This window comes from Oncorhynchus masou, chromosome 15, assembly GCF_036934945.1.
Source record: "Oncorhynchus masou masou isolate Uvic2021 chromosome 15, UVic_Omas_1.1, whole genome shotgun sequence".
In the NCBI taxonomy this organism is placed as follows: domain Eukaryota; kingdom Metazoa; phylum Chordata; class Actinopteri; order Salmoniformes; family Salmonidae; genus Oncorhynchus; species Oncorhynchus masou.
Genome location: NC_088226.1, coordinates 59654246 through 59670913, shown reverse-complemented (window position 1 = coordinate 59670913; position 16668 = coordinate 59654246). Strand labels below are relative to the sequence as shown.

Below are 16668 nucleotides of genomic sequence, written 5' to 3'. Positions count from 1 at the left end.
TTCGCAACAAAGCATCCTTTACTCATGCTGCCAAACATACCCTCGTAAAACTGACTATCCTACCGATCCTTGACTTCGGTGATGTCATTTACAAAATAGCCTCCAACACTCTGCTCAGCAAATTGGATGCAGTCTATCACAGAGCCATCCATTTTGTCACCAAAGCCCCACATACTACCCACCACTGCGACCAGTATGCTCTCGTTGGCTGGCCCTCGCTTAATATTTGTCGCCAAACCCACTGGCTCCAGGTCATCTTTAAGTCTTTGCTAGGTAAAGCCCCGCCTTATCTCAGCTCACTGGTCACCATAGCAGCACCCACCCATAGCACGTGCTCCAGCAGGTATATTTCACTGGTCACCCCCAAAGCCAATTCCTATTTTGGCCGCCTTTCCTTCCAGTTCTCTGCTGCCAATGACTGAAACGAATTGCAAAAATCACTCAAGCTGGAGACTCATATCTCCCTCACTAACTTTAAGCATCAGCTGTCAGAGCAGCTTACACATCATTGCACCTGTACATAGCCCATATGTAAATAGCCCACCCAACTACCTCATCCCCGTATTGTTTTGTTTTTTTGCTCCTTTGCACCCCAGTATCTCTACTTGCACATTCATCGTCTGCACATCTATCACTGCAGTATTTAATTGCTAAATTGTAGTTATTTAACCACTATGGCCTATTTTTTGCCTTGCCTCCCTAATCTTACTTCATTTGCACACACTGTATATAGACTTTTCTATTGTGTTATTGATTTTACGTTTGTTTATTCCATGTGTTACTCTGTGTTGTTGTTTGTGTCGCACTGCTTTGCTTTATCTTGGCCAGGTCACAGTTGTAAATGAGAACTTGTTCTCAACTGGCCTACCTGGTTAAGTAAAGGTGAAATAAAAATTAAAATAAAATAGTTTTTTTAGAAAATATTTGTGGAGGGGTTGAAAAACAAGTTTTATTGACTCCAACCTAAGTGTGTGTAAACATACAACTTCAACTGTAGGGTGTACATTGTGTAACATTGTCTTGGTAGTTTCATAACTTGAATATTTCAATTCTTATGGCAGGCCCTGATTCGTTATGGGGGTGCTTAGCCACTCCTAGCCCCCGTAATCAAATGAAATTGTTCTCACTCTCTATATACATTGGTCAGCTACATTGTCAGCATGCATTTTATATGATTATAAACACCAAAAAGTGAATCCAGTACTAAGCAGGTAAGGGTATGACTTTACTTTCTTTGGATTTTATCATTATTCCCACTTTCCAAGTTACACCAGATGTAAATTTGGGAGATTCATCCTCACAATAGGTAACCAAAACAAAAAAATGTAATCGTCAACCTCAAAGGATAATAAGAGGATGAGGTGACATTAAAATCACAAATGATAAGAAAAAGGTCACAGGTCAGGAAGAACAGGCAAGGTATGGTAAATTTACACAATACACTAGATGGCGCTATATTCTTACCGTCATACATCAGTCCCGTCTTTCATCTTCCTGTCCAGTGTGTCGCACAGTTTCCGTTATGGCGGCGTCTATCAAGATGTTTTGCTTGTACATCTCGGCATGATTCTTGTATTATTTTTGATAAACACACTCCCATGTGTAACGTTACAGGTTTCTTCGCTCTGCAACAGCCCAGATTGGATGTATATTATCTCTAAATAAACGGGGCATTTTGAAGGATGGTTTCACTGAAAAATCAGCCCAAGATCAACTTCCTCAGCTACTGTAGTCTTGTTGCCAGACCGGGTACTGCGGATTCGACCCCACGGCAGACAGCCTTCATGTGGGTAATTTACTCGCCATCATCGGGCTGAATTTTCAAAGCGCAGGACACCTGGCGTCGCTCTAATCGGTGGTGCAACAGCACTGGTAGGAGACCCAAGCGAGAGAGAGCGTGCAGCGAATCTTCACCAACCATGAACTGACTTTTCCACAACGACTCTAATACGTTTGGCACTGTAACTGTATTGAACAAGTTAACTTTGTACAAAGACTGGAATGCTTGCTTTTCTGGCAGAAGTTGGCAGACATTTCCGAATGGGGAATCTGCTCAGTAGGCATGCAGTGTCCAGTCCAGGTTGAAGAGTGCAGAAGGCATGAGCCTTTACTGAGTTCTCTTACCAGCTGTTTCAAGCCTATGACTCCTACCACCTGAACCAGAATCACAGCTGGGAGGGACAGACCAGCTGGGCAACTTGATGTCTGGGCACAAGTTCATACACAAGTAATGTTGCGTCATTCATTGGGGACACACACATTTCCAAATATGTTGACCAATTATCACATTGATTCCGGATATTGTAGCCAAGCCTCTAAAGGATGCATCAGACACTAAAGTGATGCATCATGCCCATTAATAACCTATAATAATAATAACACAAATGAATATAATAAACATGCACATACTTGCCTCAACATTAACTGACCAGTGATGGTCTCTTTGATGTCCATTGTAATCAATTTCTCCATGACAGGGTGACTGGACAGGAGGTGTATGGGCTTACCCTCCCACTGGTGGTCAGCTCTGTGTTGAACAAACTGGGGGAGACGGCAGGCGATGCAGTGTGACTGGACAGGAGGTGTATGGGCTTACCCTCCCACTGGTGGTCAGCTCTGTGTTGAACAAACTGGGGGAGACGGCAGGCGATGCAGTGTGACTGGACAGGAGGTGTATGGGCTTACCCTCCCACTGGTGGCCAGCTCTGTGTTGAACAAACTGGGGGAGACGGCAGGCGATGCAGTGTGACTGGACAGGAGGTGTATGGGCTTACCCTCCCACTGGTGGCCAGCTCTGTGTTGAACAAACTGGGGGAGACGGCAGGCGATGCAGTGTGGCTGAACAGGAGGTGTATGGGCTTACCCTCCCACTGGTGGCCAGCTCTGTGTTGAACAAACTGGGGGAGACGGCAGGCGATGCAGTGTGACTGGACAGGAGGTGTATGGGCTTACCCTCCCACTGGTGGCCAGCTCTGTGTTGAACAAACTGGGGGAGACGGCAGGCGATGCAGTGTGGCTGAACAGGGTCAAGACGTTTCCGTTTGTCCTTTGTCAGTTCTTCCTCAGGCAGCCTTGTCAGCAGTGTAGAATGGTAGGTGGCTGGAGAGCAGGGTTGCCAGGCGGCCCATGACCACTCAAAACCCACATACAGGCCTTAAAATTAGCCCCCTCAAAATGTTCATAGGAAGAGAGTAGTAGCCACATGAAGGGAGAAGTATGTAGCTAGCTAGTGCTGTGAGTTGCTCTCACATCACTTGGCATTACGTGTGTGCGTGCTGGTGCTGTTCTCACTCACTCAGCTGCCTGTGGCCTGCAACACAAAAATCACATCCTTCCGGCCCTCCCCACCACTCACTCAGCTGCCTGTGGCCTGCAACACTCTCAACTCACATCCTTCCGGCCCTCCCCACCACTCACTCAGCTGCCTGTGGCCTGCAACACTCGCCTCACACCATTCTGGCCCTCCCCACCACTCACTCAGCTGCCTGTGGCCTGCAACACAAAAATCACATCCTTCCGGCCCTCCCCACCACTCACTCAGCTGCCTGTGGCCTGCAACACTCTCAACTCACATCCTTCCGGCCCTCCCCACCACTCACTCAGCTGCCTGTGGCCTGCAACACTCGACTCACACCATTCTGGCCCTCCCCACCACTCACTCAGCTGCCTGTGGCCTGCAACACAAAAATCACATCCTTCCGGCCCTCCCCACCACTCACTCAGCTGCCTGTGGCCTGCAACACAAAAATCACATCCTTCCGGCCCTCCCCACCACTCACTCAGCTGCCTGTGGCCTGCAACACAAAAATCACATCCTTCCGGCCCTCCCCACCACTCACTCAGCTGCCTGTGGCCTGCAACACAAAAATCACATCCTTCCGGCCCTCCCCACCACTCACTCAGCTGCCTGTGGCCTGCAACACAAAAATCACATCCTTCCGGCCCTCCCCACCACTCACTCAGCTGCCTGTGGCCTGCAACACAAAAAAATCACATCCTTCCGGCCCTCCCCACCACTCACTCAGCTGCCTGTGGCCTGCAACACAAAAATCACATCCTTCCGGCCCTCCCCACCACTCACTCAGCTGCCTGTGGCCTGCAACACAAAAATCACATTCTTCCGGCCCTCCCCACCACTCACTCAGCTGCCTGTGGCCTGCAACACAAAAATCACATCCTTCCGGCCCTCCCCACCACTCACTCAGCTGCCTGTGGCCTGCAACACAAAAATCACATCCTTCCGGCCCTCCCCACCACTCACTCAGCTGCCTGTGGCCTGCAACACAAAAATCACATCCTTCCGGCCCTCCCCACCACTCACTCAGCTGCCTGTGGCCTGCAACACTCTACTCACACCATTCTGGCCCTCCCCACCACTCACTCAGCTGCCTGTGGCCTGCAACACTCTCAACTCACACCATTCCGGCCCTCCCCACCACTCACTCAGCTGCCTGTGGCCTGCAACACTCTCAACTCACATCCTTCCGGCCCTCCCCACCACTCACTCAGCTGCCTGTGGCCTGCAACACAAAAATCACATCCTTCCGGCCCTCCCCACCACTCCCTCAGCTGCCTGTGGCCTGCAACACTCTCAACTCGCATCCTTCCGGCCCTCCCCACCACTCACTCAGCTGCCTGTGGCCTGCAACACTAAACTCACACCCTTCCGTCCCTCCCCACCACTCACTCAGCTGCCTGTGGCCTGCAACACTAAACTCACATCCTTCCGGCCCTCCCCACCACTCACTCAGCTGCCTGTGGCCTGCAACACTAAACTCACACCATTCCGGCCCTCCCCACCACTCACTCAGCTGCCTGCCTCACTGCCTGATAGTTTGCAGCAGCAGGTCACAGTGAAATCAATCATGTTTTTTTAAGAGAAATGCCATGGCAGCTGCGGTGCAATTTCGAAGTAGCCCAAAAAAATTTAACTAATACATTTTGACCCGCAACATCTTTTTTAAAATAGCCAACTTTAGCGGGAAACATGCGGACATGGAAACCCTGCTGGAGAATCCAGTGGAACTGGTCCTGCTTATCAGAGCCTTCTATTTAGAACTAAACAGAGGGGTGTCCTAGGTTTGAGGAGTTAGAGTTGACCAAAGTTACCTCGCTGAGTACAATTCGGGATATCCGGTTATACGAAAGTAACTCACCTTTTAGCCAGCAAAATTTCTATGGCAACAAATCCTTTAGAACTCACCTGCTCCGGGGCAGGCTAACTCCGCTTAACCTGAATAAAATTACTTTTCCGCGAGTTGAGGACCAATGAAATCAGATTCCCTGGAGGATTAAGTGCTTTGCTTAAGGAGATAGCGTTAGATTTTTTGGCTCCGGTATTCGAACCAGTGACCTTTCTGTTACTGGTCCAATGCTCTAACCTTGAGGATACCTGCCGCTGATCTAGGATCAGCTCTCCCCCTCTGATTTAAAAGGCCAACTCAATCCGCACACCTCTTAGGCTGATAAATCAGACTGTGATATAATTTTCTGGTGTACAGCCTGAAACTAAGTAGTGGAAAGTTTCCTTAACAAGCCAGACTGTTCAATAGAATTACATTACCATCTAACAGTTTGTGTGTTTGGTTCTTCAGTGGGTCGAATTTGGTGACAAATTATCCACAAGAAAGTATTACTTACCTGACTTCAGAGCCCAGAAAGTATTACTTACCTGACTTCAGAGCCCAGAAAGTATTACTTACCTGACTTCAGAGCCCAGAAAGTATTACTTACCTGACTTTAGAGCCCAGAAAGTATTTCTTACCTGACTTCAGAGCCCAGAAAGTATTTCTTACCTGACTTCAGAGCCCAGAAAGTATTACTTACCTGACTTCAGAGCCCAGAAAGTATTACTTACCTGACTTCAGAGCCCAGAAAGTATTACTTACCTGACTTCAGAGCCCAGAAAGTATTACTTACCTGACTTCAGAGCCCAGAAATTATTACTTACCTGACTTCAGAGCCCAGAAAGTATTACTTACCTGACTTCAGAGCCCAGAAAGTATTACTTACCTGACTTTAGAGCCCAGAAAGTATTTCTTACCTGACTTCAGAGCCCAGAAAGTATTACTTACCTGACTTCAGAGCCCAGAAAGTATTACTTACCTGACTTCAGAGCCCAGAAAGTATTACTTACCTGACTTCAGAGCCCAGAAAGTATTACTTACCTGACTTCAGAGCCCAGAAAGTATTACTTACCTGACTTCAGAGCCCAGAAAGTATTACTTACCTGACTTCAGAGCCCAGAAAGTATTACTTACCTGACTTCAGAGCCCAGAAAGTATTACTTACCTGACTTCAGAGCCCAGAAAGTATTACTTACCTGACTTCAGAGCCCAGAAAGTATTACTTACCTGACTTCAGAACCCAGAAAGTATTACTTACCTGACTTCAGAGCCCAGAAGGTATTACTTACCTGAGAGCCCAGCACTGCTGAATAAATTTATATCACTTTCACGTCATTTAGCAGACGCTCTTATCCAGAGCCACTTACAATAGAGTGGGTGCATTTTCATACTCTTTAATACTGGTCCCACATGGGAATCGAACCCACAATCCTGGCGTTGCAAGCACTTCGGTCAGCATGCATGCACAAGGCAAACGCATTTTGCTTGCCACACACCGTCCTGTCATTGTTTATGACAGACAAGGGGAGCGTTTTAGGTTATTTTTCTTTGTAAATGTGTGCGGCAAACCTACTATGAGACACTTTGTGAACACAGGACCTGATATTAGTACCCGAGTTTAGCCTATTCATGGTGATGTTGGAGACTGAGTCGGGGTTGGTTTTGCTGCCTGCACGTATCTGAAGCTGTTCACCTTCCTACCCCTGGCCGAGGTGGAGCGGGTGATGGAGCAGCAGAGACAGGAACCAGGCAAACGGGCCGCACACAAACCTCTCGCCGGCAAAGTCACCAAACTGTAACACGGCAATGAGGGCAAAAGGTGCTCTGTGTGTGTGTGTGTGTGTGTGTGTGTGTGTGTGTGTGTGTGTGTGTGCGCGCGTGTGTGTGCGCGTGCGTGCGTGCTCACAAAAAGATAAGGCCTAAGTAACTTCAGACTAATGGATTGAATTGACTCCTTCACAAAGTCAAGATTATAAATTGCCTTGGGATTGATCTGATGAAATTTGGTAGTGAAAGTGTGCATCTTGACAAATGTGTGAAAATGATGCAATAGATAATTAGTTAGAGAAAGACTGCATATGTAATTTGGGTGTCACTAATGAGGTGTCGCCTGGTACAATTAGTAATGTTGTGTGTGTGTGTATTTCTCTCCAGGTGCACCAATGCCCGGTACCACAGTAACCTTCAGGCCCTGGAGCTGATGCGTGATGCTGAGCTGCAGGAGCTCTTCAGAGATGCCCCATTCCATGAGTTGCTGCTGGAGCCAGGGCCCACAATACTGGATGCCTGCCGCAGGGCAGAGGACATCCCTCGGGGGCCCAAAGGGTAGGGCTCTCCCTTTATATTCCTCTGTTCCTTGTCATCCCTGACATGACTACCTCACACGGAGGGTCACTCACTCTATTTCACCACTCCCACCCCATTGGCTTTTTCACACTTTCTCTATATTTCTCCTTTCCCCTAATTTCTCTTTATTGCTTTCCATGTTTGTTTCTTTCGTTCCCTCTCTTCTCTCTCAAATCTGTCTTGACTTTAAAACATACAGTGCATTCGCAAAGTATTCAGACCCCTTCACTTTTATCACATTTTGTTACATTACAGCCTTATTCTAAAATTGATTCAATTGTTTTTTTTCCCCCTCATCAGAGGTTCTGAGAGCTCTGAAGCAGGATTTCATCAAGGATCTGTCTGTACTTTCACCCCGTTCATCGTTCCCTCGATCCTGACTAGTCTCCCAGTCCCTCCCGCTGAAAAACATCCCCACAGCATGATGCTGCCACCATGCTTCACCGTAGGGATGGTGCCAGGTTTCCTCCAGATGTGACACTTGGCATTCAGGCCAAAGAGTTTTTTTTTCTCATGGTCTGAGAGTCCTTTAGGTGCCTTTTGGCAAACTCCAAGCGGGCAGTCATGTGCCTTTTACTGAGGAATGGCTTCTGTCTGGCCACTCAACCATAAATATCTGATTAGTGGAGTGCTGCAGAGATGGTTGTCCTTCTGGAAGGTTCTCCCATCTCCACAGAGAAACTATGGAGCTCTGTCAGTGACCATCGGGTTCTTGGTCACCTCCCTGACCAAGGCCTTTCTCCCCCGATTGCTCAGTTTGGCCAGGCAGCCAGCTCTAGGAAGAGTCTTGGTGGTTACAAACTTCTTCCATTTAAGAATGATGGAGGCAATGTGTTCTTGCTGCAGAATTGTATTTGGTACCCTTCCCCAGATCTGTGCCTCGACACAATCCTGTCTAGGACCTCTTCGCACAATTCCATCAACCTCATGGCTTGGTTTTTGAACTGTCAACTGTGGGACCTTTATATAGATGTAACAGGGTTATATTGGTGATTCCCCTTGCCACTTTATTGTTAAGCCAATGGGTTTTTGGTTTGAGTTTGTCTTGCCTTCACCTACTCAACATGGCATCTTATTGGCTGGTTTGTGTGGCTTGCTTACGAGGGGGGATGTTCCAGTTAGAATCGTCCCCGTGAACAAGCACCAAACCAGCGTTAAGTTGTTGGTTGCAAAGCACTGTACATCAAAAGTGATTTTTATACTCTCAAGTGATGATTTAAATGTACAATTTATATCAAATTGTTTGTAAATGTTATTCGAACATCACACACAAGGTGCAGCGGTTTTTGGAGAATATTTGTTGTGCATTTTGTTGTAAAGAATTCCCGGCAGTACTAGCTAGCAACTTACTGTGTCTGGTGGGGGCGGTTCATGTATTTTGTACAGTGCTGATTGTATACAATGCAAGAAGAGTGCTGTTACATAGAAAGTTGTGTGCCTTTCCAAATCATGTCCAATCAATTGAATTTATCACAGGTGGACTCCAATCAAGTTGTAGAAACGTCTCAAGGATGATCAATGGAAACAGGATGCACCTGAGCTCAATTTCGAGTCTCATAGCGAAGGGTCTGAATACTTATGTCAGACTTGTATTATTATTATTATTTCGGGTGTCAGGCAGCCTAGTGGTCTGAGTGTTGGACTAGTAACCGAAAGGTTGCAAGATCTAATCCCTGAGCTGACAAGGTAAAACTCTGCCATTCTGCCCCTGAACTAGGCAGTTAACCCACTGTTCCTAGGCCGTCATTGAAAATAATAATTTGTTCTTAACTGACTTGCCTAGTTAAATAAATTATGTTTATTATTTTGAATAATTTAGTAACATTTTCAAAAAACCTGATTTCGCTTTGCCATTATGGGGTATTGTGTGTAGATTGAGGATTTTTTTTAATTTAATACATTTTTTGAATAAGGCCGTAACGTATCAAAATGTGTTAACTGTTTTTCTGTGTTGTGTTGTCTCTGTGATGTGTTGTGATGTCTCATGAGGTGTGTTGTCTCTGTGATGTTTTCTCTGTGATGTTGTCTCTCTGATGTTGTCTCTGTGATCTTGTCTCTGTGTTGTATTGTCTCTGTGATGTGTTGTGATGTCTCATGAGGTGTTGTGTTGTCTCTGTGTTGAGTTGGGATGTCTCTGTGATGTGTTGGGATGTCTCTGTGATGTCTCTGTGTGGTGTTGTCTCTGATGTTGTTTCTGTTGTCTCTGTGATGTTTTTAATGTTGTCTCTGTGATGGGTTGTCTCTGTGTTGTGCTGCAGGTATCGCATGGTTTCAGAAGGAACTGTATGGATCAACCAGAGTGAGACAGACAACCCAGAACAGGTACTCATCCCCGGCCAGCACATCCTGACCAATGTACTGTCTCTCCTCAAAGTGGGAAAAAATAACTTCCATGTCATCAGGTGGCTCAAACTGTGAGTGGAGCTCGGACCATATCACTTATATGCACTGTTTGTATACTGGAGGTAGGACAGCAAGCTGGGAGACATAGGTGAAGAGAGCTGGATATTGGAAATAGACCTGCATTGTTTCAATATATCCCTGCTGATATCTAGGAGAGGATTTAGTGCACCAAATGTGTGTGGATTCAATGATGCTGTAATATATAACATATATTTGGTGAAAGGCTTTTGTCTTGTTAGTTGTATGTTACGTACTGTGTATGTAAACGGTTTTATTTTTGTGATTGTTAGATATTAGATAACCGATTTGCCTAATCCCTAATTTCACAACAAGGGGTCAGTGCAGTCTTCCCTTTAAATGAGAACTGAGTAAAAGCTCCTTCAGACACCCTGTACCAAAGCTCGATTTATAAGACCCTAGTTACATCCAAGAATTAAATTTAAATAGCAAAATATCTTACAGCTAAAATAGATGAATATTTTGACATTTTAAAATGGGCAAAAGCAATAGGTAATTAAAAACAGGTGGACAAGATGTGTAGTGTTGTCACATTTAGATATGGGTGAAATAAAAAATGATTCACTCTTACTGTAGTCGTTCGATTGCAAATGGCCAATGAGTTATAATTTAAGTAGTTATTAATTGATGTTTGATAATAAATTGTAAATTGTCTAATTGCGTTATCCTGCAGAAAATATTGTTTTCCCAATGAGAAATGCTTGCCACTACTCTTAATACCATCCCTCCTTTTGCTGGGGTCTACACTGGTGACCTTGACTGAGCTCAGATAAGTCAATATTCACATCTGTATCATAGAGAGAAAAAACTGGTCACCACCATGCAATATAATGAAAATGTTAAGATTTTATTAGCCTTTTAAATGGTTGACAGATTCATGACAATGACAACCTACTCCAACAACAAAATGCTTCACACTGGCTTGTGTATTTTCAAATGTTTCAAATCATTATGGTGGTATTACAATTCCACATTTATTGAAAAACTACTATAATGTTCAAATAAAATTAGATTTCCCTCTATATTTATTGTTCTATTTTGGTGCTAAAAAACAATGACATGAAGATCGAGACCACTGATGTTAAAATATTTTCTCAACATAAACAAATGAATAATGCATACAGTAAGTTTCCTTATAATGGCCCTTTTTTATTTACATCCATAGCTAAAATGGTAGATACCTATAGTGATTATGGCTATAGCCGTTACAAAGTAACATGTATAGAAATGTGACAATGTTGCAAAGCCTTTGTAACGTGCATGATATGATCGCCTTAAGAGAATTGGGCGGGCCTACGTTTTTTTAAACCAATGAATTCCCTTCTTCGTTTTAAATAGTTCTCTGTGTCAATCAGTTTTTTCCCCAGTCAGCCTCCCCTCAATCGCCATATTGGGTACTGAAAAGGTTTGTCTGTTATTTCTTCTCTCTTACTACGAGAATAAATTGACAGGAGTGGCTTCAGTTACTGCACATTGTTTTGATGATCTGACTACTTTAGCTCGCATTGCCATATTGGAAATTACAGTTTCTATCCAGACCTATGCATGGCATAAAAGTGTTGATCATTCGTTTTACGCTTGTTTTGGATCGCGGTGAGAAAGGAGGAAATACGAATTTTTAAGTGTTCTATTTGGACGTTAATTGATTCTCCGAAAATGTCAGATGTTCGACTTTCAAATGGTAGCCCGACGTTGGAAAGGACGGATGCTCGGTTGTCGGATCACCCCAAACCGTCAGCCTGCAGAATCATTTTCGGCTCGCCGGATCGCGAAGAGTTAAGGCGGGATTTAAAGGGACATTTGCAAGAGATGGAAGCGACGGCCTCAGCGAAGTGGAACTTCGATTTTTCAAGTCACACACCTCTATCGAACGGGAGATTCAAATGGGAATTAATGGATTGTAAAGACATTCCAAATTTCTACACCAGAACGCAACGATCAGTGAAAGACGTTTGCCCCTCTGGGAATAACACTATGGATCTAAATGGGAATCATAGTATTGTGATGGTGACTCCGCGGCAGCCCTCCGATAACACGGAGAGGTCAGAGAGCCAAATGGAGAGTAAAGAGCAGTGCACCGGGCGGAGAAAAAGACCAGCCAGCCATGAATGTAGGCCTACGCCTTTATGAATTATGTAAATTATAGATAATCATCAGTCTGGCTACTTTGTCTTTCTGCCTACTGTTTGACGTGCTGGCCTATTCAGCTATGTAAAATTGTAGAAGACTGTAGGCCTAGTTACCAAATAGATGTGCCCACTTATCAGTTATTCTAAAGAAAAGCGATACAACCATTCTAATCGTTTTCATTAATGTTTTCAGTAAGCAAGTTGTAAAGATAAGACCTGATAAGGCAAATCACTATAGAGGAATGTAACAGCCTAAATTGTCTTACTCATTTAAATGATGTAGAGTGGACTATTCACAATACTTCATTTTCGAGAATAACATTTGAAGCTATATTCTTATTAAAATTGTCTTTCTCTTCCAGACCCCTTGTCCCAAAATAAAAGGTCGCACAGTAGTTCGAATGAAGTTACTCCTTGCCCAGGCTTAGAATACACACCCAGGAAAGCCAGTCCCAGGACTCAAACGTGAAGATGACAAAGGTGAGATAGTTATCTGCTACTTTTGTCTGGCTTTAGTGAGAAATGTTATACTGGTGTGGACTTATTTTCCCAAATAACCCAATATATTTTTTATTGCCTACATAAATCAGTTTGTAAACTGTTAGGTTCGGTGAAGCTGAACACATCACGTTGGTATTCTTGTAAGCATTTCAGACGTGCTGTTTAAATAACGTGTTGAGCAGTTGTGATTTTCCCACCTTGTAACCTATGCGCAATTGCCAACTAAGTAGCTATTTGTTTTATCGAAGCTCGAAATGTGTGCTTAGCTATATCGTTGTGACGTTCAGTGCGGTCTCGTAAAGGGTTAAAGTCCAAAAGGCTACACAAAATATAGGCGACATTACTACAACCACTGCCACGGTGTGGTTCATTTTCCGACGAAACTGTAAACAAGTCCTCAGAACAACACTATAGTAACACGTCAGCAACCACTGCCCTCGTGAGAGGGAGAAGGGGCCGGTCTCCTCAGCAGTGCACTATGCACGCTAGTCCCCTATCAAAACATCTGGCCGTTCTAGTGAATGAAAGCACAGTATGCACGTTTTTGAATTGGCCTAAATGTTTACTCTAACTTGCAATGAAGTGTGTGTGTGTAGCTATGGATATAATTTATAATTTGGAAAATGAAAGTATTCTGCTGCTTTGAATGAGTCAGTAGGGTGTCTTTGACTAGCATTAGCCTGTTCTTAGCATTGTTTTGTCATGTCAAAGCTATTACATGTTGCTTGTCTGCAAAAAGAAATTGCCAGGAATGGTTTTGATGCATTTGTATGTGGTCATGTTTACTGGTGTAAATTAGCATTGGTCTCACAACGTTGTTTTTATTTCTCTCTGCAGAGCTGAAAATGTATTTCCCCTTTTTGTCATGGAAACCTAAGTGTTTGGTGATTTTGAAGAGGAACTACAAAGAAAACGAAACATATCAATTCTCCCTAAGGATGGGGACGCTGTGCAAGCACTGAATATAAACACTAAAGTTCTGGCACTCATAAAGTTACTGCCTCTAAAAGCAGTCGATGTAGCAGTGTGCAATTAGGTTTTATTTCCTTTTTTGCTCTTTTTTTCCTTTATTTTTTAACTACCTGTGTATATATTTATTTTCATATGTAGCACATAAAACATATTATGATTGGGGAGGGGGGAAAACTATGTAAAAGACATGAATTTGACTTGAAGAATTGCAGTGTAGTTTTGTTTCCAAAATGCTGTTTATAAATCCTGATCCATTTAAAAAATGATTGGATTAAATAATTGTTCCTCATCGAAGTATCCTCATAGGTCATCTGTATGTAGAGAGAGATTGATGGTACATAATGTGTAGCCTTGTATTTTGGGTCATTTAAGTGTCACAACGTGGGTTCTCAGCCACCCCACGAAAACAATGCCTCAAATAATGATACATTTCTGTTATGACTAAAAAAGTAATATGTGAAGTCAGCCAATATTTATTGTATTTTGTTGAAAATCTGTAGGCCTGTCGGTCACTTAAATTCTGGAATCTTTTTTTTTTTTTAACAAGTCTTCCTCTTCACCATTAAAAAAAAATTGTAGCTAATTTATTTTTCTGAAGTGGTATAGGGTACTAATTTGCTGAAGGATAAAATATCTGTTAACTGTACTGGTAGTATTAATCAACTTCATACTCGTGTTTAACGGTTCTTTAATATTTTTTTAAACAATTAGGCCTTGTTATGTTTGAAATGTCCTACAATACCAAATACATGGTTGCTTCAATACATGTCTACGCTTTCACCATCAGGTTGCCTTGGCATTGTACTCCTGTTTGATACAGAAAGATAATTTAATTAGTTAATCTCCCCCTTCTCCCAGACATTGTTAGTGCAGATCATGCAAATGTAGTTTCTAAAATAACTTTAATTTCGCCCAATCAGCCTTTGTTCAGAGGCTAAGAATTGTCTCAAAGTAGTCACTGCCCGTGTAAATCTATTAAGTGTACATAACTTTGTAAAAACACTGAGAAATTATACTAACTTATTTATGTCAAGCTTTTTTATGTAGAATAAAATGGGGTTTTGATCAAGGTTATCCAAAGTGGCATTTACATATATTTTTTTGTAAGCATATTTTTGGTAGTTTTTATTTTATCGAAAAAGGTTGCAACCTGAGCCTGATTTAAAATATTTGATGTGCATTTTTCAATGTGTGATTAAGATGTCTTGCAATCAATTAAAACAGAAGATAAATCGTTATCTGATTTGTTGGTCATGTTTGCACTGTTGAAAGGAACCTCTTCAGCCTGCACACGGTCACACTTTCTCTCAGCAAGTATACAGCATAACGATTTGAATGTATTTCGATTAAGCTAATACATAATCCATATCCGTGTCCTTCATAACTTGATGTTTCATACTATAAATTGCACAGAACCTGCATGTGCTCTCATGGGGCGGGAGGAATCGCATATGAGGTATGTTCCTATATAGCCCACTGGTGACTCACAAGTAAAAATGCCTCTCGGGTCTCCAGGCAAAACGACCTTAAATTTCAGTTTAATAGATTGATTGTCATACCTCGGTTCTCTTCATACCCACTGCTTTTCGGTTGGGAGTTTATACATTATCAACCTGGAATAAAGGCATGAAGAGATGTAACTCTTTAAAAACAGTTATTTTTGTAGTTCTAGTGCTTTTCATAGCAGTTAGGAGTAGATACAGTAATTGATGTCATTTTTTTATATCAATGTGGTGTATCCTCTTCGGCTCGCGGACAAACTGGAACTAACCCGTGCGCATTCGGTACTATTTGGCACATTACGCATGTTTCAAGCTTGAATTAGCACGTAATAGGGTCCGGTAAATACAAACTATGTTATTGCTTCTATGGTTGCAAAATCAGTCAATTTTAAAATAGTTTAGCCTGTGTTAATCCACTATAGCGCTGCAGACCAAATATGCCGCCGTCTGCGCAGTGGCACTCCCAATATGATGAAATCGGGAAGTATTTTGAAAAATGCCCGGTGATTGACGTTTGGGTCCTCCAATCCGGTTATGGCTAAGTAAAGCACACCACTGTTGCAGCCAGTTACAGTTGTCTTATGGAAGGTTTGAACCGGAAGGTTTGAACTGCAATGTTTCTAGCGGTGAAAAAACACTCCCCACAGGTCCACAGTTGAAATTATATAAGGTTAGTCACTGCATGAATGTTGTTATATTTGGTCACAGAGAATGCGCTAGTGTAGCCTTACATCCAACAAATACTGTAATTACATGCATGTAGATGATTTAACTGTAGTTTGAATTAATTATAGAAAAAAGGATGTAGAAATATATCCCTGATACTGTATTGAGCATTTTTAATAAAACAACTCTATGATATAGTTTCATTTTATTGATTTCTTTGTAGATCAAAGCTATGCAAACAATATTTTGATGTAGATTGTTCACTTGCCTTATGTTTTAGTATTTTTGCTAATGAGTTGAAACTAAAAATAATTTACTAATGTTTTTATCATTGAGGCACAATGGTGTATATTTATTCACATTTTTTACACCAGAATTATGTTTTGTCACACATTTTACTGGGCTACTTCAAATACAATTCCAGCCTCATTTGGAGAGTTGTTTGCAACAATTTATAGGCCTACTATTTTGTACAACTATAAGTTTTTTTTTACCAACATATTCACCTACACAAATAGCGGTCAGCTACATATAGGAATTCTATAGCAGCAATTATTATTATTATTTGGGGTATTTAATCTTTACACTGTAAAGATTAGCACCAAAGCAGAGCCATAAAAACATTCACTGCTGAATTACATTTTGTCTTTCTCTGACAAATTATCTATTGCATCATTTTTCATGCATTTGTTAAGATGCACACTTTCACTACCAAATTTTATCAGATCAATCCCAAGGCAATTTATAATCTTGACTTTGTGAAGGAGTCAATTCAATCCATTAGTCTGGAATTACTCAGGCCTTGTCTTGCGTGTGAGCGTGCGCGCACACAGACACACACACACCAAAGATGTATTTTTAAAGATAATATTTAGTGTTGAGTTGGTAAAGGGCTCCCTCCTCTCCTCACCCCACTACAGCCTTTGAGCACCATGAAGGCCTAACCTCCTCTCCTCATCCCACTACAGCCTCCGAGCACCATGAAGGCCTAACCTCCTCTCCTCA

The 16668-nt window shown here is 42.7% G+C and overlaps 1 protein-coding gene across 5 annotated transcripts; it reads left to right on the top strand.

Annotated features, from left to right (window-relative positions):
- Nucleotides 1-1513: 1513 nt before the first annotated feature.
- LOC135556562 (tyrosine--tRNA ligase, mitochondrial-like) lies at nt 1514-14733 on the top strand. 5 transcript variants are annotated; one of them, XR_010458009.1, is made up of 4 exons: nt 1514-2227; nt 7281-7451; nt 7773-9794; nt 12385-12480. XR_010458009.1 is itself a non-coding variant. In XM_064989867.1 (4 exons), exons 1-4 carry the CDS (start codon nt 2202-2204, stop codon nt 12448-12450), a joined length of 327 nt encoding a protein of 108 aa, XP_064845939.1. In that variant the 5' UTR covers nt 1514-2201; the 3' UTR covers nt 12451-12480. The 5 variants fall into 5 exon arrangements, 3 of the variants coding, with proteins under 3 accessions (XP_064845939.1, XP_064845938.1, XP_064845937.1); XM_064989867.1 differs by having other exon boundaries at nt 9731-9794; XM_064989866.1 differs by lacking the exon at nt 12385-12480 and having other exon boundaries at nt 9731-9890.
- The last annotated feature ends 1935 nt before the right edge of the window (nt 14734-16668 follow it).

What these genes read in the sequence shown, in the direction of transcription:
- LOC135556562 (XM_064989865.1), top strand. Translation starts at nt 11,550, where the DNA reads ATGTCAGATGTTCGACTTTCAAATGGTAGCCCGACGTTGGAAAGGACG. An exon ending in AAGACCAGCCAGCCATGAAT is followed by an intron (nt 12,004 to 12,384) that starts GTAGGCCTACGC and finishes TTTCTCTTCCAG; the next exon opens with ACCCCTTGTCCCAAAATAAA.